Source organism: Polistes dominula, unplaced genomic scaffold (genome assembly GCF_049000335.1).
Source record: "Polistes dominula isolate Pdom_NZ unplaced genomic scaffold, Pdom_raw_medaka contig_75, whole genome shotgun sequence".
In the NCBI taxonomy this organism is placed as follows: domain Eukaryota; kingdom Metazoa; phylum Arthropoda; class Insecta; order Hymenoptera; family Vespidae; genus Polistes; species Polistes dominula.
In genome coordinates this window covers 2,000,752-2,023,628 of record NW_028301003.1, presented here as the reverse complement: position 1 = coordinate 2,023,628, position 22,877 = coordinate 2,000,752, and the positions used below count along the sequence as shown (strand labels likewise).

Here is a 22,877-nt window from a genome sequence, read left to right as displayed (position 1 = left end):
TACACATATTAATAATCATATTTAAATATTAAAAAAAAAAAAAAAAAAAAAAAATTTCTTCGTCAGTTTATTATGAATTTCTTTTTTTCTTTTTTTTTTTTTTAGTCAATATAATATTATATAATACAATTTTCTTTAAAAAAAAAAAAAAAATAATAATAAGAATAATATCTTTCCACCGATCAAATGAAATTAATTTTAAAAACAAATTAAATAAAATATAAATGGTATAATATAAACACATTTACTCTCGTCACAAGATAAAAGAACAATATGGTTTTTTTTTTTCTTTTTTTTTTCTTTTGCATAAGTTAAAATAATGTGCGTCGAATATATTTAATAATAATGAAAAAAAAAAAAAAAAAAAACCAAAAAAAAACAAATATATTAATTTAGATTAGATTATATTACTTAATTGTGTAATATGTCATTTAAAAAAAAAAAATAATAATAATAATAAAAAATATATATATATATATATTTATAATTAATTATGCACATTGTATGTGCATAATATAATCTTGTCCATTTGAATTAATAATAATAATAATAATAATAATAATAATAATTTATATTTAAATATACACTTCTCGTTGAAGATGTCGATTGTGTTACTTTTGTTTTTTTTTTTTTCTTTCTTTCTTTGTTCTCTTTTAAGTACAATAACATTACTACACGTCGTAAAAAATCGTAGACAGATTTTTTTCTTTTTTTTTTTTTTTAATGTTTTAGAATTTTTTTCCTTTTTTCTTACTTTCTTGCTTGCTATAACACAACTGATAATAATTGATCTTTTCTTTTACTTTTTTTTTTTTTGTTGCTTTTTTTCCTTTTTAATAATAATAATAATTATTATAATTACAATAATAATCATCATCATAATAATAATAATAATAATAATAATAATAATAATAATAACATAAAGCAGTGAAAGATAATTTCATATTTTGTTGTTGGGGGGGGAGGGGTTGTTTCTTCATTTTTTTTTCTTATTCTTTTTTTTCTTTTTACATACAGAGACAAAATGGTTTTTTTTTTTTTTTTTTTTTTTTTTTTTTTTAATATTAAATATTTTTGATGATAGGTAGAGTAAGTAAGTATGTATTATAAAATTAAAATTTACATCGACGTTTTTTTTCTGCTTAATACAAGTTATTTTAAATAAAAAAAAAAAAAAAAAAAAAAGAAAAAAAACAACACAAAGATGGTTTTTTTTTTTTCTTTTCATTTTGTACAATACACATTGAAGGGAATACTCGGGCAGTTTAGTGTTGTTTTTTGTTTTGTTTTGTTTTGTTTTCAAATACGTAGAAAAATACATTTGTTTTTTTTTTTTTTTAAACATAGATCTCATGTTTGTTTTATATAATATTAAATCGTGCAATATATTTGTTTCGTTAATTGATCATATTTTGTCGTTAGAAAATATTAATTTAAAACAAAAAAAGAAAAAAAAAAGAAAAAAAAAGTAAGAAGATAGATGAACAACATTTTGTATACTTTTACAAAGTAATCATTTGTTTTGTTTGTTTTTTTTTTCTTTTTCCATATTATCCATCGTTTTGATCATCATTTTCAATTGTAATATGTTTAATATATTACATCGTTAAGAAAAAAAAAAATAAGAATTATAAGAATAATTGTACGAATAATTGAAACTCTTTGAGGCACAGTGGGAATGAAAAGTGTCCCATTCCATTTTTTTGATACATCGGATAATGCATGGTGGTACATTTACAATACCATCTTGAAATATTATTGCAATTTGTACACCTGCTCATTAATAAGTTTCCATTTCATCTTATTTATGCATAAACAATTGCTTATTAAATTTTTCGTTATTAATTATTTTGTTTATGTTTTTACATTATGTTGAACGAAATAATTGAAACTCTTTGAAACACGGTGAGAATGAAAAGTGTCCCACTCCATCTTTTTGATACATCGGATAATGCATGGTGGAATATTTACAGTACCATCTTGAAATATTATTGCAATTTGTACACCTGCTCATAATAAGTTTCCATTTCATCTTATTTATGCATGGATAATGCATGGTGGAATATTTACAGTCCCATCTTGAAATATTATTGCAATTTATACACGTGCTCATTAATAAGTTTCCATTTCATCTTATTTATGCATAAACAATTGCTTATTAAATTTTTCGTTATTAATTATTTTGTTTATGTTTTTACATTATGTTATATATTTATTAATAATAATAATAATAAAAAAAAAATATATATATATATAAATTTTGTTACATTTAAAACGTAATGAAATTTTCTATAACAACATTGGAGACTAATATTTTATTATTATTATCTGAACATTCTGTTGTACCGCAAAGAGTTAAAATTTTCTTTGTATATAGACATGACTCATACAAAGTATCTGAACAATAATTATTATAAAAATTAAATATAATGTATTTATAAAAAAAAAAAAAAAAAAAACAGAACATTAAGCGGAAGTGTTAGTCCTTTTGTCAAAATTTGTATAATACAATTAATAAATCATCATGCATAGTATTATTTTATGATATAAAAAAAAAGATTCGGAATAGTTTAAAGTAACCTTTTTCTAAATTCACATTGTAAATAAATAACTGTACAGTAAAAAATAAGACAATTTTCATTTACGATTATTTAATTTTTTTCTTCTTCTTTTTTTTTTTTTTTTTTTTTTCTTTTTGTTCAATGACACATTAACGTCGTGACAACAACAAATTGTTTCACAACGATAAATAATCAAATAATAATAATAATAATAATAATAATAATAATAATAATTATAATTATAATTATAATAATAATAATATATAAACGTTTTTTTGTTTTTTTTTTTCATAATAAATACAGTTATCAATCTTACAATTCTTATTTGATATTATTTCATAGTCGTCAGTTGAACTGGCAATTTGATTTAGGACATGCATAAGTTTGAACAGAAAAAAAAAAGAAAAAAAAGAAAAACACCATAGAAAATTCGTTTGGTTAAGAATTATCTAGAAAAATATTTATTTAAAAAAAAAAAATTAAAAAAAAAGAAGGAAGGAAGGAAGGTAGGAAAGCATAGTGTCTAGATTAATGTAGTAATGAGAAAAAAGAAGCTTCCTCGTTAATATAATGATGAAGCTCGAATAATGAACAACAGAGTCCATCAATCCATCGGCCACCACAAATATTGTAAACAACAATTATTATTATTATATTACTAAGTGGTGGGACTAAGTTATATGAAATATGTTAATTGTTAATATGTTCGTTTAAAAGCTAATTAATCAGAAATTAAACGAACATATTCATTTCAATTCTTAGCAATCGATATTTCCATTTGTGGAATAGTTAATCAGTCTTGCCCTATTCCCCTCCTTGTAACTTTTGTTGTTGTTTGTTCTTATTTTGTTTCCTTTTTTTTTTTTTATTATTATATATATATATATTTAAATATATATAACGTGGACTGTATTACGGGAGGTTCGTTAATTATGTTTGTAAATTTGTATAATTATTATTATTATTGTTGTTGTTGTTGGTTGTTGTTCTTGTTTAAGCAAAACTCTATTCTATATATATAAAAGAAAAAAAAATAATAAAAAAAAAAATAATAATAATACACAACATTTTGTTTCTATGCGCTCTCTTCATCTTCATATACCAAACCTTCAGTACTACGTGGCAGTACAAGAGCTACATGTCCGTATCTATAAAAATATAATTTAAAAAAAAAAAAAAAGAAAAAAAAATAGTAAACGAATATATATATACATATACATATATATATCATATATATATATAAGAAAGAAAGAAATTAATGATAATTATTTTCTTACTTATATAATTGGACTTACTTGCTGCTCTTATATTTCTCCTGTATTGCTTGTTGTGGTAAATTAGGTGCATTCAAAAATGTCTTATTTAAATGTGACATACATTCTTTAAGTTCCGTCAAGCAATAACCCGTTGATAATTCTAATTCATGCGGCCATATTTCTTCTTGCAACGTATGTCGTGCTAATGCTATTGAAGATGCTGCTAAATGACTCGGTAAATATTGCAAATATGGATCAGCTTCGAGTAAAGATAATTCACACAAGTACTGAAAAAAATCATATATATATATATAATTCATATGTATAATAAAAATGATACAATAATATACTTACCATTGCTAAAAATTTGATCTTTTCTGACAGATTATTACTAATGCAATAATCTTTAAGAAATGCTAAAGGTGTTGGTACAGTAAGATCGAAGGACAATACCCTTAATATTAAATGTTCCATTCTCAATACTTGTTTGATGGTATACGTGTCATCCGTAATATATACAAACTCAGCAACATCCGGTGGATAAATTTCTTCATATTTTCTATTAAACATAGAAAACATAAATATATATAGATATATTCTTTTCAATCTGTAACATATTTTATTTGGATTACGGGTTTAATTATTTTATCAATTAAAACTTACGCAGCTATAAACATAGCAGCGGTACCAACAAGCTGCAACTTAGCCCGAACAACGCTCATATATGATAAGAATCTATCTATATAAGATACAGCCAAATACAACGTTTCCGTTTGTAGTCGATATTCTTCGGCTACTTCAACAAGCCAATCTACCAGTATCAACCTCATTAAATATGTTATGTCTGGTTGTTTTTTCATGTAACCAGGTTTAGGTCTATGTTGTATCTATACAAAAAAAAAAAATAACACAACTAGATGAAACATGTTAATTTGAAATTGAATATTATTATTATTAATACATAAATGATGATGTGTGTTAGGTTAGGTACCTCTGCAACACGTAAATAACTATATATATCCGCCCTATACTCTTCGACGTCGAAGAAATTATTTCTAAGTTCTCTAGATGATTCTTTATTAATTCTGTTTTCTTCATTGGAAGAACTAGAGTTGAATAAAAGTGGTTTATCCGGAAATATTGGTGTATCTTGTAACAAAGATTTGTCATCTTGCTTGCCATTTATTATCTCCTGAAGACTGTTGCATATTATAGGCACATCGTTGATAGATAACGAATTAATGTCTAACCTCGGCTTTTTTTGTTCCGATGGTACGGTAACTTCTTGATTTATTATCACATCTCTATCATCTTTAGAATCCCTTAATACAACGGAAGTTTCCTCTTCTAATTTGTCTTCGTAAACTTTAAATGCACCCTCTTCCTTCTTATCTTCATAAATTTTGAATGGTTCAAATGGCACTGTCACTATCGATTTAGCTTTCGGATGTTTTTCATCTTTGCAAATATCCTAAAAATGTGATCAATTAATGATAACCAGTCATCTTAATTTCATACCTGTTATGCAACAACATAAATGTCATATAAATTAATGTTAACAATTAACATTATTACGTTCATAAAAATGAACATTATTCAATAATAATATTGTTTAATTATAAACACGTGTAATACGAGATATGTTTAACGTTAATATACATAATTTAACTGATAAAATTGATTTGTCGGTATAACGCCGGGTACAAGAATGCAAAAAGTAAAGCATGAAAAGTAGAAGAGAAAGGTAAGTAAATAAGATATTAATAATTAAATATACATACTGTTTTAACAATTCGATGGCAGTTATTATGCAATACACCCAAAACCGCGCGTTTTGATTGTTGCAAGACTTGATTTTGGGCGGGCAAGATATTCTCTTTACCACGAAAGATATCGGCAATCCGGTTTTCTTGATCCTCGTGTACTCGAATAGTAGCCATTGTTTATTAGACTATTTAATAACAATTATAAAATATCTTATTTAATTTTATCGTTGGATGTTAATCTTTTGGCCTTTTAGGACACTACACGCGTGCCCGCTTATATTCCCTTAGTTCCGAAGATTATTTACAATCGTGCATGCATTGCACCAAACGGTTTTCCAAGCAAACCAACAAACTTCAGTTGCCGTTTGATTTTCAAACAAACGTAGCACCAACAGCTGGCTATACGTTACCACAGGCGTTACTTAAACGCACCAATCAGGATAACGTTCAAATTATAACTATTCTATCGACCAATCACGTATCCCCTTTTCAAAACTTTCATTTCTCACTTTATCAACAATTTAAGTTGGTAACACTAACTAAATACGAATTTACAACGTTCTCGTTTTGTTTTATTTCATTTGTTATTAAAAAATATAACTATGTCGTAACTAATAACGTTATAGTATTGTTTAAATATATTATTAACAATGCTTTAAGATGTCAATTATATATTTGTAACATTTATTATTATATGTAACTATCAAAAAGGTGTGTTTCTATTAAACTTACCAAAAATCGATTGTATAAAATCGTTCGATTTAGTAACTATTTTGTTTATTTTTCGAAAATATTTTTCATTATAAATCAATTCATTTGTTTTTCAATCATTGACAATGAAAATAGGCTTATCTTAAATTTAAACAAAAGATAACCGAAAATAGAAATTTCAAAATTTTATGAAAACAGTTAGAAATGGGTTTTATATATATATATATATGTTCGCGCATGCGTATTAAACTCATAGAAATTGAACCATTGAACGACGAGCTATGCTATTTACTTGTAACGCTTCTATTCATGAAAAACATAACTTCCGCCGTATCGTTGTGTGATCGCGAGAATAGTGCCGAAACTAATAAAATAGTAATCCATTCTTGAATGTAAATTAAATTGCAATTAAATACATGAAATAAGGATCGTTATTAAGAAGAATCGTGTAAATGACGTAAGTGTTTTAAAAGAAAACAAAAAACTATAATCGGACACGCGTACTTTGTCGTCCCGCGTATACAAAGTGCGTAAAGTCATAACCTCTAAAATTATAAAGGAGAACCTCCTAAAAAAAAAAAAAAAAAAAAAAAACAAACAAACAAACAAAAACAAAAATCATATTTAATCAATTGTAAATATATAAATATAGTCACAAATTTACGAGTGTGTTCTGATATTACTTTAGAAGAGGAAACATGAGTCCTGTTAACCGAAGTCCTTCGATTGGACCAAGAATTCCGCCACCTGGTGTAAGACCATTACCCCATCCAAGATTCGGTGCTATATTTCCACCAGGTATGCCTCCAAGAATGCCACTACCTCCAATGAGTGGAATTCTTGGACCAATGAGACCAAGATTACCTCCTCCTTGTGTGGCTCAACCTGGTGGACCACCACGACCACTTTTACCACCGGGTAGAGTTCCTTTACCTCCTCCCATGCCTGGACCACGTGGTCCTCCGATCATGTGTCCATGGCCTCGAAGAGTCTTACCACCACAAATGGTGCCACACATGAGACCAAGGTTTTCTCCTAGAAATGGAACCAAAAAAGCGACAGTATATACTGTCAAAAAAGTCGTCAAATATGAGGTATTTATTATAAAACGCTTCTTTTTTTTTTGCCTTTTATGTTATCAATTTTAACACGTTGCATTATGTTGATTCTAACCTTAGTTTAATATATATATATATTGCATGAGAGAGTTACCTTTTGAAACTATTTTATTGTTATTGATATAAATAGATTTTGTGAAACAATAATTCGAATATTTAACCATAAGAATTGCTTTAACACGTTAAGTGGCAAGTTATCAGTATTCCTAAAGGCATTAATATTTGTCCAATGGCTATTGATAAATCAAACAAAGAAATTCAATACAAAACATGTGCTTGGCACTTAATTTGTTAATAATAATAATAATAATAATAAAACAACGGTCAACACCACACTTTATTTTTTGTACCATCTGTTTTTAAATGAAAATTTTAAAGAACACAAAAGAGAAACAAAAAAAATTTATATATATATATAAACAACAAAAAAAGCAAAATTAATCATTAGTATTACCATTATAAATTGATATTATCAAAAAGTATTATCGTTTAGGACTTAGAATTAAAAAAGCCATGGATGACTGATGAAATTCGAAGCGAAATTCAAAAGAAAAATAAACTTTACGCTAAAGCAAAGAAGAATAAGGATGCTAAAGAATGGGGAGAATTTAAGGATATACGGAATAAAGTCACGAGAATGATAAGGGACGCTAAGAATGATTATCTTGCTAAACATCCTGAACAGGTATTTTTTTTTCCCCATTTTTTTTTTTTATTTTTTTTTTATTTTTTAATTATTATTATCGTTTATGTTCTATCAATTTTCTTCCTATTATTCTTTTGCTACTTTACCAATTTCTAATTGTTTTTTTTATTTTTTTAATTTTTTTTTTTATTATTATTATTGCATCAAATCCATTTTCTTTAAACGAACATATTTATTGAAAACAACAGTTTATAACAAATTCAATTAATATTATTAAATTAGATTATTAGTTGGACCACCTTTTAACTAGCATTGTATACAAATGTAACATTGTTTTATAAATAATATATATTTTATATATCTATATATATATTTATATATATATATATATATATATATATGTATAAAATATATTTTTTATAAACAATAAGCAATACAAAGCTTCCTCTTTCTTATTTTTATATTTTTCTTTTATTTTTTTAATATGATTGTTATTATTTCTTATATATATACATATATATGAGATAAAAAAGATTTGTATATAATAATAAAAATATTTTCGTAGATCGTAATGGATCCATTGCTTAAAATTCTAACATTTTTAAATTTAATATTACAAATTGATGAATATTAAAATTTTTTTTATTATGCTTTATGTTTATATTTTTTTTTTTTTTTTGTAAAGTATATATATTTTATTAAATATTATTTCACACATTGATATATGAGAGATTGTATATCGTTATTTGTTAATATACTATATATATATTTAGTTGAACTTTTAAAAGAATCTTTATTATCTCTATTTTGTTTAAAGTCTGACAATAATATCGGATGTAAGGTATATTCAATGTTTGTTACATACAATGAGGTTAGAAAATATTCGTACATTTATCAATTTGAATTAAAATCTTGTGAAATTGTAGATTTATTTAAAAATAATTTTATTTATAAAACAATAAATTCTACATATTCTTTTTTGAAAGTTTTTTTAGTAGATATAATGAAATAAGAAAATAATTAACCTCAAAATTTGTTAAGATTGAAAATTATTGTTTAAAAATGGTAGGAAAACAACGATAAAAAGAAACATTATTATTAACCCTTTGAGTGCTGAATACTTTTTATTTAAAATGTTTTGTAGAAACGGAATAATTTATTATTAATCAAATTCTAATAATAAATTATATTTAAAACTTTAATGGCCGCACGTGTACGCAGTCAAACGTCCTCATACGCCGGTATAATATTTTGGAAAAATTCATTTTAAAGAAACTTTATTAAATTCACGAAAAAATTAACATTAAAAAATAACAACAACAAATTTAATTTGATATAATTTTAAATATTTAAAAATAACGGCCAATAACGATTGTTTCGGCTATAAAACACATGTTGTGTGAGCGGCCGGTCAACAGTTTCCATAAATGGAAGCTGTTCCGACAAAGTGAGCCTGTGAGACAGATAATGTCACCTTCTCTATCCTCCGAGCTTCCAACTCAGTTCTGCGCATCCTTTGTGCGCATGCGGGAAAATGTCCAGTAATTCAAATAAAATATATTTTTATATAATAACTTTTTATATTTTATTTAAATATAAATAATACGAATTCACCATTTTTTTAATAATCAGTTGTTGATAATAAAATATTGATAAATTAAAATGACAAATTTTTAATAATTTAGCATTATTTTTCTGAATAATAATAATAATGAATAATACTGTAAACATAATTTTAACCACAAAATTATTCTCCAGTTTATGTCCCCCCCCCTCCCCCACTACTGATATTTTAGAGAAATTTCAAGCATGCGCAGATTGAACAAAGTGTTTTTGGAAGAGAGAGAAAATAATTATTGTCGCCACCATAATGTTGGGACATTATTTTCCATATTAGGAGTAGTTTATGTGTGAAAATATAATTGAATTTAATTAATATAAATATTACATTATATTTTACATTAATAATATTAACAAACACGTATATGCATCAAACTACTACGCTAGTAATTTTTATCAAACGCATATATGCGTCCACAGCACTCCAAGAGTTAATTTACAGATATAATCTATGTAAAAGTTAATTAGAAATATCGCGAATTAGAAAACAGATCTCCATTTCGATTTACTGGTACGAATTAAGAAATAACTGCAAAATAACTCAACAAAATGGACGCCATGAAAAATTAATCAAATCACTGAACGAGTTATCACAAGAATGATAAAATAAAAAACAAAGATAAGTGGTATAAAAATAGTCGAACGTCTTAAATATAATTTAAATATTGATATATCATCTTGTACTGTACATAATTTTTTAATTATGCCAAAAATCATGGTCAAAACAACTTCATGCAGCTTCAAACAAATACAGAACCCCTCCACCATGTTTCACTGTAATGGGTCACAAGTTTTCTGGTTTCAACTCTTCATTTTTTTTTTTTTTTTATACAGTACAGTGTCCATCAGATTCAAAAACATTCAATTTACTTTTGTCTGTAAAAATAAGTCGATTACAGTACTCCATTGATCTGTTAAAATTCCAATCTTTTCTTCTTACTCATTTCATTTACGAAAAACTTTTGACGAACCACTTGACCATGGTACCCTTCATTTCTCAAAAAAAAAAAAAAAAAAATTATTTACAGTACTAGAGAATATATTTTTCAAGATTTAAATTATTTTTTAAATGTTCAACTATTTTTACAGCACTTATTTTTGGATTCCACTGTACACACATTTTCATCAATCCCATTTTCCACCAATAATTTTCAATCTTAAAAAAATGTTGAGTTCTCAACTATTTTTTTTATTTCATTACACCTATTGTAAAAATTCTCAAAAATATTTAGAATTTATTGTTTTATAAAAAAAAAAAAAAAAAAAAAAATTGTGTTAATAAACTATAATTTGACAAGATTTTATTTCAAATTGATCAATTGTACGAATATTTGTCTACACCTACTGTACATTCTTTGATCTAATATACAACACATGTAATAAACAAAGAAAAAAATTTGAATTCTTTTTTTTTTTGTTTTTCATTTTTAAATATTAAAAAATTGAATTCAAAATTATTTTTTTATTTGTCCTCCTTACAGCTGGATTGCTTTGGTTACAGGGTGGTCAGAAAACGATTGACCAGAGTACGAATGAAACCGAGCGTGTTCAAATAAACAATGAGCCTGAGCAATCAGAGCAAAAGGATCAAACGGAGGAGACGCAGCCTTCCAGCGAACAGGCACAGTCTTAGAGCTTTCAGGCTACTCCTCCTATAAAGAAATTTGAACAATTTCATGACTTTTGTTTTTTTTTTTCTTCTTTATACTACACATAACAGTATTTCCGTTTTCAAATTTCAGAACGATTTAGATCTTACTTTTTTTCTAATATTTTTTTTTATTTTTTTTTTTTTCTTCTTCATTTTTGTCATTATCGTTTCTCCTCTTTGTCTTATTTTTCTTTGTGTTTTATCTGTAATTTTTTTTTTTTTTTTTTTCAATTTTTTTTTATTACTTATTACTATAAATAAATGTAAAATAATAATTTCGATATTTTTGTACACAATCGTTAGAGCAAGTTTAATTCTAGATGACTATTGTCTTCTCTATCTCTATCTCTCTATCTCTCTTTCTCTCTCCCACTCTTTCACTTTTTCTATCTCTCTCATTTGTTCTCACTCATACAGTCAATCACAAAAGTACATTTTTTAATCAGAATAATGTTAATACAAATCTTTTTTTCATTTACATCAATAGCTTAAGTATCTATATATAATTAAACACATATAAATATATATATATATACCCTAGTAGCACAAAATATTGAATAATATTGAATACATGTGTATTTATATTTATTCATACAAATCGTACATATGTGTGGATACATTTATATACATATGTATTCAATATTTTTCAAAATTTTGTGCTACTAGGGTATATTATACACATACACATACACATATATATATTGGGATCTCTAGCAGGGGCGTGGCGTAGCAATTCGACCTATCTACTGTAATTTTGAATTAAGCCACCAGATAGCGTATTCAAGTGCTAGAGATCCCACGTGGCGTAGCAATTCGACCTATCTACTGTAATTTTGAATTTAGCCACCAGATAGCGTATTCAAGTGCTAAAGATCCCACGTGGCGTAGCAATTCGACCTATCTACTGTAATTTTGAATTTTGCCACCAGATAGCGTATTCAAGTGCTAGAGATCCCAATACATATGTACATATATGTATATATATATACATACACATATATACGTATATATATATGCATTTAATTTGATTTAATTTTTTTTTTTTTTTTTTTTTTTTTTTGGTATGAAATATATATTTAAAAAATTCTTAGCATTTATAATATCAAAGAATATATATATGTATATATATGTGTGTGTATATATATATGTTATATTTTGATAAAATCATTGCAATTGAACAAAAAAAAAAAGAAACAAAACAAAAAAGTCACTTCAAAAGTTTGCTCTTATTAATAATTAATTTGTAATTGCATGAACATTTTAAAGCTTTATATGTTATAAAAAATAAAAAAGCAAACAAACAAACAAACAAACAAAAAATTAACGTAATCACACATTGGACATATTTGGAAAAACCTTTTTTTTTTTTTCTTTGCCATAACGTGTAGAAAAAAAAACAAATATACATATATTGAAATATAATTGAAATAAATTTTTACAACTTACTCATTAAATTGCTTTTTAACAAACAAACAAACAAACAAAAAATATTTAAAAATAAAAAAATATTTACAGTGCTATAAGCTATAATAATAAACAACAACATTCCTCATTTCCAAATAAGTTAATGGAAATAAACAAACAAACAAAAAATGTTGATAAGATTTTAATAACAATATATTTATACAAGATTTAATAAACAATAAGATCAATTATAAGCAAAACAAAAAAAAAACAAATAAATCAATTTCATTATTTAGATATAGCTTGTGGCTCTGTAGTTTCAGAGAGAAAAAAATACAACAAAAATTATGGTACAATTTTTTAGACTGGTTTGCCTATTAGTTTATATATATAGATAGATATATATACATGTATATATATCTATCTATCTATATATATATATATATATTTATCTACATATATATGTATGTATATATATAGATATCTATCTACATATATATATGTATGTATATATATAGATTATAGATATATTAGATATATATACATTATATGTTTATAAAATACGTATATTATATTCTTATATGTATAATGTACACATAAATATATATGTATGTATATACAGTTCCTTCCCTTTTTTACATATATAGATATACATAAAACTGTATATTATACACTGTACATGTATATATACAGTGTTATATATACAGTGTTATATATACAGTTCCCTTTTTTATTTATTTCATAAATGCATGACTTCCAAATTAACACGCATTAACTGGAAAAAAAACAAAAAGAAAAATAAAGCATAAATTTGTAACTAAAAATGCATAATACAACAAATAAATCATATTTCTACAAATAATAATAATAATAATAATAATAATAATAATAAATTTTGGTATCCCTATTTTACTCATTTTTTTTTAATTTTCTAAGAAATATCTATTTGTGTATATATATATATATATATATATATATATATATATATATTATTTAACGCACAATCGTTCTGAATTATGAAAATATTTTGATGTATATTTTTCGAATATATATATATATATATTTTTTTTTCAATAGAACAACAACAACAACAAAAAAAGAGAATATTTCATATGTAATTGTCAATTATGATGAAGAAAGTTTTTTCAACAATATTTATGATCAAATATACACATTTTTATATGTTACGATATTTAAATATATACGTTAACTTCTTTTAATTAAAAAAAAAAAAAAAAAAATACAAATAAAAGGTATTCAAAATACACACATAAATTGATCATTAAATAGAAAAACAAATTTTAAATAGATTCAATAGTTATTAAATTATATAAATAATTATATTTTTCAAGATTGTGTTTTGATATATATGTATATAGTTTTTTTTTTTTTTTTATAGTTATCTTTACGTGATCATTATAATTATCATTTTGGATGAAGTTACTATGGCTTTATATTTTTAATTTTTAAATTCTTCCTGTTAAAAAAAAAAAAAAAAAAAAAAAAAATACATTGAAATTTTTCGAATACTCTGAAAATTTTCTACGACGTGCAATTAGCTATAAAAATTGTTGAAAACAATAATTTTTATATATAAAAAATATTAATAGTGTTTGAATGTTACTAGAAATTAACTATAGCTTTATATTTTTAATTTTTAAATTCTTCCTGTTAAAAAAAAAAAAATACATTAGAATTTTTGAATAATCTGAAAATTTTATACAATGTACATAACTTGCTATAAAAATTGTTTAAAACAATAATTTTCATGTATAAACAATATTAATATTTAAATATTCGAATTTTTGAATGAACAAAATGACATTTTTATCAAATCAAACAATGTTCAAACGATAAGATAGTAATTGAAACTTTGAAAGTTTACAGGTTGGTCTAAATCATATATATTTGATATTACAAAAATTAAATATAAATATCGAATAAAATTAATAAACATAAATAATAATAATAATAATAAATAGATTTAGATCAATATCCAACTTTCAATGTATCAATAATAAAGGTAAATACAATATATATATATATAATACAATATATATATAATTTGCAAGAAAATAATTCAACGTGCTTCTCACTTGTATTTATATAAAAAAAAGTATATTGTTTACTAACTAATCAAACATATATATATATATATATTAAGCACATACATCATTGTTATCGAATACCTACCACCAAAGATCCAAATTTTTAGGCTCACATTGAAAGAAACATGGAAACCAAGGAATCAAACAAAGAATCATCGTGTGACAAAATAGATGAAAATAATGAAGTAAATAAAGTAGATAAAGTATACTATTGCGAAGTATGCGATAGAGAATTTAAAACGGAAGATAAATTAACAGAACATGTGTCTATGCATAAAATATGTGGTATAGATGGTTGTACATTTTCTGCTAATGTTTTACTCGTTGATAAACATATCAAAATGCAACATCGTACTGGATTATATGAAAGAATGAAAAATGTCTCGACACCTGAAGATATTACAAAATGGATCGAAGACAGAAAAAGGTAATATTGTTTTATTAATAATTAATATTATTATTATTATTATTATTATTATTATTATTATTATTATTATTATTATTATTATTATTATTATTTAATATTTTATGTTAATTCTTTTTGAGTGATGAATAATACTTTTACTTAAAATGTTTTACAGAAAACAGGAATAATTTATTATTAATCAGATTCTAATAAATAAATTATATTTAATAATTAATGTTATTGTTTATGAATATAATTTAATTCATTAAAATTAAACATTATATTATTTGATATTAATATTATCAAACACATATATGCGTCCATAACACTCAAAGGGTTAATATATATATTTAATATTATTTATTTTTATATCTTATCTTATCTTCATTCTTCTTAATATATATATAAATTACGTGGCACGTTGTTTGTTCAAACCTGGACCAAAGTGGACCACCGGTGGTACACGCCGCCCGATGGGACAGTCAAGCATGAGCCACCGGTGGTACGCGCCGCCCGATGGGACAGTCAAGCGCGGGCCACCGGTGGTACACGCCGCCCGATGGGACAGTCTAGCGCGGGCCACCGGTGGTACGCGCCGCCCGATAGGACAGTCTATCGCGGGCCACCGGTGGTACGCGCCAACGTGAACGTGTTAATAATTAAAAATCTACTTTTTTTTTTAATCTTTATTATTATGGTCAAGTTTGAAAAGAAAACGAAAGTATACTTTCAAAGTATATTTTCAAAATAAAAAAAAAATAAAAAATAAAAAGAAAGCATTGCTATAAAATTTATATTAAATTATAGGAAATATCCTACAAAAGCAAAAGCTGAGAAAAAACAAAAAGCTGATGATATGAAAAATATCGAACATGGTGAAACGAGCAATCGAGTGAATAAACCTATTATTCATTCGAGAAAAAATAAACAACAACAAACAAATACTAATAATGTTGTAAAAAAACCAAAACGAACATTTCGGATACAAAAAGAACAAAATACTACAACAACAGATGTAGAAACGTACAGAGGTCTTATTCAATTTCCTGGAACGGGTATGTTTAATTATCATTATTAATTATGCGAATACAGAGAGAGAGAGAGATGGGGGGGGGTGAATTTTCATATAACATAAATAAATATATGTTACATTGTTTTTATAGCTTGCTTAAAAGATATTAAATGTAACGAAAGTGAAAACACTAATGACGAACAATTGAAAACAACAAAATGTATTAATGAAAGTGAACAATTAGAAAATACATTTAATATTTCTGACGAAGAAGATACAACGATGGAAAATAATTCAATCGCTAATTTGACTAATCCAATGAAAAATAATTTTATGAACAGTTTAGTAGCGGATTATGGAAGCGAAGGTGGTATTTTGTAATTCGTGGTACAACCATCAAACAGAAGATGATTTTTCATGAAAAAAAAAAAATGCATCATACATATTTGATAAATTTTCAAATTTTTTGTTTTTGATCAAAACAAAATTTTATATGAAAATAATTAATTATTCAATTTAATTTTTCATGTATAATGAATCATCCTCTGCTTGTTTGTACATTCTATCAATTACAGAACTATATTGATATCAATGAAAAATAAAAACAGATTTATTTATCTTAATTATTTCTAATTTTATAGAAGAAGAAGAAGAAAAAGAAGATGATGAATGTCCAGAGGAAGTGCCAATAAAAAAATTTGCAAATCATTCAAATGAAACAAATATCATGGAAACAACAGTATCATCAAATAATACCAAATCTAATGATACTTCAAATAAATCTGATAAAAAGAAGAAGAAAAAGGAAAAGGAAATAGAAAAAGAAAAAGAAAAAGAAAATAAACCGTTGAGTATACAAAACAAAGTAATCGATAAGCAAAAGAAGTATAAAAACAGTAGTAGTATAAATTTATTACGAAAGTTGCTCGCTAAGCCTATCAAAAACGAACGAAATTTGATTTACCAATGTATAAAATATATTGAGAGCAATAATTTTTTGAATGTTTAAAAAATAATAGTATAATAGTTAATTCATGTATAAAAATGTATTTAATACTTCCTTCTTTTTTGTTTTTGTTTTTTTTTGTTTGTTTATGCATTAAGATAGGTATTGCATAGTTTTTTTTACAAATTGTTTTTAATCAAATTATATATATATATACACACACAAGATGATGTATATGAATTTATAATGATAATATTTATCAGTGAAATTTTTGATAAATTTTATAATTGAAAAAAGGAGTGTTTAATAATTAATTAATTTCTTATTAATTGTTAAACTTTTTATGTTTTTTTTGTTTCTTCTGTTTTTTCTGTGGTTCTTTTAATTCAGCATCATCATCACCATCTACCGGCCTTTTTTCCCCAGTTTTAACAGAAATCAAATTTTTACTTTTCTTTCCGGAAAGTGCATTATTCCAATCATCTTCACTTCCTTTTATTATGTATGGATCTAAATTTTCTAATCTTAATTTCTCAAACTCAGCTTCCTGTTTTCTTCTTAATTCCTATTATACAAAAAAGAAAACAAAATAATAATCAATATGTTATAATATTGAGAGAGAGAGAGAGAGAGAGAGAGAGAGAGAGAGAGAGAGAGAGAGAGAAATATATATATATTTTATTTATTAAAAAATTAATAATAGCATTCCAAACCTTAGCTGCAGTTTCTAATTCATCGTGTAAACTTTGTCCCCTTAATGGATTCAATTGTACATTATCACTTGTCATATTTTTATCCATTATCACAGTTTCAATATATTGTTCAGCAATCGAATTTAAATATTGTATAGATTTTCTAATAATACGATTAAATAAACCGAGTAATTGTGACGATTGTAACTTTAATTCTTCGGCTAATTTGTCAACTGTTTTATGTTGCAATCCTAATCCTAATAAAATTACCTAACGGACAATACAAACAACAAATATATTTGTATAAAGTTGAAAATAATTAGAAAAAAAAATAAATAACAAATGTAATATATAAATGAAATATATATTTACCAATTGTACTGGAGAAAAATTTAAATCTGTCATCATATTTAAGAAATATAAACGTGCCAAAGATGGTAATAAATCCATTATTAAATGATAGTCCGCCATATTGTTGCTATACATGTCTAATCGTTTTAAATCGTAAGATGTGAAATATGCGTCTAACATTTCTTTCGATAAAGCTACAAATAAATAAATAAATAAATAATTAATAAACAAATAATTTATACATGTAACATTAAAAGATAAATATTAACATTAGATATATCAGACCAGTTATTTTGTTGACTAGTGTGGTTAGAAATAATAAGGTATACTAAAAATGGTGGTATATCTAGCGTTAAATAATATAATACAAATTATATTATACGTACAATTAAATTCAACAGGAACAGATTTGTTATTTAAAATACTCAAAGATAAACATGCTGGATAAGTGTTAAATGGAAAAGAAAGTAGTGATATAAATCGACGACGAAAATCTTTCCAATATGCGTTCAACCAATTGTTATTAGTCCCTTCTTCTTCATTTGATTTGATTTTATATAACATTATACAAGAATTTTCTCCAGTTATATCGTTAGCAGTTTGTCTAAAAACAAAACCATGATTAATATGTGTTATATTAAAAAATAACATTATAAAATTATATTAATTATAAATATAGAATAATATTTTAGATATCTTTCAAATCTAACCTTATATAAACAGGAACGAATGAAGATCTTTTCCAAAATCTTAAAAGTTGTTCAGTGATACCATAAGATACGCCAATGTAATCTAATTTTTCTGGTCTTCTTTCAGACAATTTTAAAAGAAGAGGTGGAAGAGATGCACGTGGTTCTATAAAAAAACCATTTTGTTTCAAATTAACATATATTCGAATTAAAAAATAATATTATTAGGTGGATCAGAAAGTAATGTCGTTTTCTAACCTTAAATTCAAACGAATACATTTCTAATAAATTAATTAAGTAATCTAATAAAATTAAGTAATGACGCATTCTAACCTTAAATTCAAACTAATAAATTTCTAATAAATTAATTAAGTAATCTAATAAAATTAAGTAATGTCGCATTCTAACCTTAAATTCAAGCAAATAAATTTCTAATAAATTAATTAAGTAATGTCGCATTCTAACCTTAAATTCAAACGAATAAATTTTTAACAAATTTATATATTTAATCAATAACATAATCAATTTCGTTATCAACAACCTTTTGTCATCTAACATGCAAACTTTGAATACCAGACCGATAAAGTCAATTAATTTTAAATTACAATATAAGAATTGACATATGTAGAAACGACATTACTTTCCAGTTCCCCTAATATTATTATTATTATAATTACCAATAGTCTCTTCTAATAATCCAACTTCTTCGTCATTAACCGCATCAATTTCAGTTTGTTTTACTTCAGTTTTTTCAACTTCTTCGTTGACATCAAAAATATTCATTTCATAATAATGTTTTAAAAGTTCCAATGCTCGAGTACCGTAACCCATCTTTAAATTTCAATTTAAATAAATTTATCTTTTTACAGTGTTTAAAAAGAATGAAATAAATTAATGAAATATTTAATAATATACATACTCCTTGATAATCAGGATGAGTAGCTATGCGAACAATACGAGCACCTGCTAAAGTTGGAAAATCTTGATCTTGATATTGTTGACTAATTGTCCATGGTATTAAATCACCTGCAGCTCTTCGACCACGACCTAAACCATCGGCTATGGTAGCTTTGCTAACTTCACCTTCTAAACAAACCTAAACATAGATAATATAACATTTATTTATACATTCTTATTTATTTCTTTTGATAAATAATGTTATTACCTGTATAACAGCTAATATTTCAGGTAATGCTTTATTTGAAACAAGTGGACCTAACAGACAAAACAAATGATGAGCTGGTGCATCAGACATCATTTGCAAATCATTTGGACTATTCTGAAAGTATAATTTGATTTGATGTTTTAATAATATATTTAAATATGAATAAAAATAAATATAAATTTACCTTATAATGTGAAGCAACGTATAAAGCAACCAATCTTTGAAGAAACAATTCGGAAGCTTTGTGATAAGAGAACAACGTATCCCTAAAAGTATAATCTCATATAATCAATGCATTATTTAAATATATTATAATTAATATTTTTAAATAATTACCTATTAATGTAATACAATTCACATGTATCTGGTGGTGGACATCCAGAAAGAACTGGTGAATATGTAGTCACATTTAAACAAAGTAAATCTGTTAACCATTGTTCAACAGGATCACCAGGTTTATAACGAATAGATTCTTCTAAAGTCATCTCGTGTAATTGTCTTCCTATTAAAGTTTTTTCATTTTCATTACCATTTTTTCCATGACTATTAGAACCAACATTTTGTGTTCTTAACTGCTGAAGTAATTTTAATGACAAAGAACGTCCTGTTCCTTCGTAACTGTAATATAAAAATACAAAATTGTTTTTTTTTTTAAATTGTAAAAGGATAGATTATTTTGTTGTTGTTTTAAATTAGTATTTATTATTTAAAATATAAACGTACCCATTTATAGTTGATGCAAGAAATATTAAATATGGGCCTAACATAGCTTTAACGTATGGCAGAGGAATAGCTGCTGCTTCATCGATTACTAATAATTCTGCTTGATTTAATTTGTGTGTATCAGTTGGATGTATATACTATAATATCATAAAATATATTATAATTATCTTCTTTTTTTTTTGTAAAATTTTATTACAAGATCTATAAACAATTAGAATACCTGAATAGTTTGTCGGTGATCTTTAAAAACATTTACTCTTACTGTAGCTTTATTAAATTCAGGATTCGTGGATTGAACTAAACCATAATCAAGATGTTCTTGATATCCTAAAGCATCAAATCCTACAAATGTAAGCAATCATTTATTAATTATTATTACTTGATATAACTTGTTGATTTATTTATCATTAAATCTCTATTTTTTTATACCTTTGAAAATAAATTCAAAAAGTGTGTTTAAATTTTCAGGACTAGGACTAGATATGTAAATATTGGAATAACCAAATGAAATAGCACCAGCTATTGCTAATCCCAAAGCTGCAGATTTTCCACGTCCTCTTGCAGCAGTCAATGATACAGTTGATCTCAAAGTTTTTTCAGATATACATTCAATGAATTTTAACAGTGCTTTTCCCTACAAAAATTTGTTATTCAAATTATTTTCAATATACATTATTTAATAATGTAATTATAAAACAAAACAAATCATACTTGATCGATGGTCCTACAGCAATTAATAAGCGCAGAAATGGGTTGTGTATCTCTTAAACTTTCTTTCAATACATCCAAATCGGTCTGCGTTTCAGAAGAGGGTGCTTTTTGAATGGGCTCTATTTTTAAATTGTGAGAAGATATTGGTAAAACATTTAATTGATCGTCGACTACTAAACATCGATTACACGATGCAAGGGATAACAAAAACCTTTCATTGAAACGGCAAACAACATCCTAGAAAATAATTACATGAACAATAATATTAAGTGTAAGGATAAGATTATGTTTAATCAAAAGAATAGAATGGTAATAAACCTGATGTGCTTCTGTACGAAATCGTTGATGAACATCCATGTTTATGGTATACAATTGTTTCAATGAAGTAACAGATTGTAAAAGAAATACTATAATACCAGATCCTTCAACAGTTTCTATTGTTCTTGCTAATAAATTAGGAGTCAATGCTTCAAAATCCTTAACAATATAAAAAAAATTAACACCAACAATAAATATAAATATAGAAAAATAATCAAAATAATTCAATGGTTTAATAATACATACTTGTAAAACACACATTCCATATGTGTTACCTAAGATCTTATGAGTTTCATTATAATAACAATAACGTATATTAGTTGAAACAATGAACAATTCAAATGGATCATCCTCATTAACGTCAAGTTTACCAGATTTCACTTTTTTCTGTATACTCTTCATACGTTTCTTTCTGTGACTACTGAATCCTAATTCTTTTTTATAACACCATAATACAGAAGGTCTTGCTTTTATAACTGATTTTGATAACATGTGATGTAGTAAGACAACCTACAAAAAAAATTTAATATTTCTTAATATCACTTGATAATATTGGTGCATGTAAAATATATTTTTTTTAAATTAAATATTTTCATAGTAAGTGATTCATGAATAAATGATATATACAAATATTTATATATATTATTTAAAAAGAAAGAAAAACACGTGGTATAACCTCAAAATGTATATGTAGTAACGTACCTGATCTCGTGCTTTTTTTCCGACAACAATAAACATTGTTCTGTGTCCCGTAACAACGCCATTTTCTATTAATACACGTATCCGATTATCAATCTTTTTACGTACCATTTTTAATTTAATTCAATTATTTATTATTAAAATATTAGAATTAGAATGTGACGAAGTGAAAGAGACCGCTCGCTAAGACTTGTAACTACTTTTAGCTACTCATAGGTGGTGCCACTGTATGAGTAAAATAAACTATTTCCGACAGTTACAATCGATACGTCATTCGATATGTTGCTATCGATATTTGATAAATCGAATCATATACCGAATTTG

At 24.9% G+C, this 22,877-nt stretch overlaps 3 protein-coding genes across 7 annotated transcripts; 1 reads left to right on the top strand and 2 right to left on the bottom strand.

Annotated features, from left to right (window-relative positions):
* Positions 1 to 699: 699 nt before the first annotated feature.
* On the bottom strand, positions 700 to 5,948 carry CycA (cyclin A). The gene is made up of 6 exons (XM_015322562.2): positions 5,599 to 5,948; positions 4,809 to 5,288; positions 4,481 to 4,704; positions 4,172 to 4,376; positions 3,857 to 4,104; positions 700 to 3,709 (listed from the first exon to the last, which is right to left on the bottom strand). Exons 1-6 carry the CDS (start codon positions 5,755 to 5,757, stop codon positions 3,637 to 3,639), a joined length of 1,389 nt encoding a protein of 462 aa, XP_015178048.2. The 5' UTR covers positions 5,758 to 5,948; the 3' UTR covers positions 700 to 3,636.
* A 620-nt stretch (positions 5,949 to 6,568) lies between these two features.
* Positions 6,569 to 17,304, top strand: LOC107067360 (nuclear FMR1 interacting protein 1-like). 5 transcript variants are annotated; one of them, XM_089174020.1, is made up of 9 exons: positions 6,569 to 6,751; positions 6,983 to 7,388; positions 7,906 to 8,097; positions 8,876 to 8,899; positions 11,180 to 11,299; positions 14,949 to 15,268; positions 16,055 to 16,302; positions 16,411 to 16,629; positions 16,901 to 17,304. In XM_089174020.1, exons 1-9 carry the CDS (start codon positions 6,747 to 6,749, stop codon positions 17,266 to 17,268), a joined length of 1,902 nt encoding a protein of 633 aa, XP_089030146.1. In that variant the 5' UTR covers positions 6,569 to 6,746; the 3' UTR covers positions 17,269 to 17,304. The 5 variants fall into 5 exon arrangements, with proteins under 5 accessions (XP_089030146.1, XP_089030144.1, XP_089030143.1 ...); XM_089174018.1 differs by lacking the exons at positions 8,876 to 8,899; positions 11,180 to 11,299 and having other exon boundaries at positions 6,570 to 6,751; positions 16,411 to 16,626; positions 16,904 to 17,304; XM_089174017.1 differs by lacking the exons at positions 8,876 to 8,899; positions 11,180 to 11,299 and having other exon boundaries at positions 6,570 to 6,751.
* l(1)G0020 (RNA cytidine acetyltransferase l(1)G0020) lies at positions 17,291 to 22,752 on the bottom strand. Its single transcript, XM_089174016.1, has 17 exons — positions 22,557 to 22,752; positions 22,101 to 22,364; positions 21,855 to 22,013; positions 21,537 to 21,773; positions 21,255 to 21,459; positions 21,046 to 21,167; positions 20,826 to 20,962; positions 20,439 to 20,720; positions 20,287 to 20,368; positions 20,103 to 20,216; positions 19,857 to 20,033; positions 19,615 to 19,768; positions 18,959 to 19,103; positions 18,635 to 18,852; positions 18,270 to 18,442; positions 17,919 to 18,167; positions 17,291 to 17,770 (listed from the first exon to the last, which is right to left on the bottom strand). Exons 1-17 carry the CDS (start codon positions 22,662 to 22,664, stop codon positions 17,531 to 17,533), a joined length of 3,066 nt encoding a protein of 1,021 aa, XP_089030142.1. The 5' UTR covers positions 22,665 to 22,752; the 3' UTR covers positions 17,291 to 17,530.
* Positions 22,753 to 22,877: the final 125 nt, after the last annotated feature.

Excerpts from the sequence above, each read along its gene's own strand:
- CycA (XM_015322562.2), bottom strand. The coding sequence starts at position 5,757 with ATGGCTACTATTCGAGTACACGAGGATCAAGAAAACCGGATTGCCGAT. Across the intron at positions 4,705-4,808 it reads GTTATTTACGTGTTGCAGAG|ATACAACATAGACCTAAACC; the intron begins GTACCTAACCTA and ends TTTTTTGTATAG. Across the intron at positions 4,377-4,480 it reads GCTGCTATGTTTATAGCTGC|AAAATATGAAGAAATTTATC; the intron begins GTAAGTTTTAAT and ends TATGTTTAATAG.
- LOC107067360 (XM_089174020.1), top strand. Across the intron at positions 8,098-8,875 it reads TTGCTAAACATCCTGAACAG|TCTGACAATAATATCGGATG; the intron begins GTATTTTTTTTT and ends TTTTGTTTAAAG. Across the intron at positions 15,269-16,054 it reads TGGATCGAAGACAGAAAAAG|GAAATATCCTACAAAAGCAA; the intron begins GTAATATTGTTT and ends ATTAAATTATAG.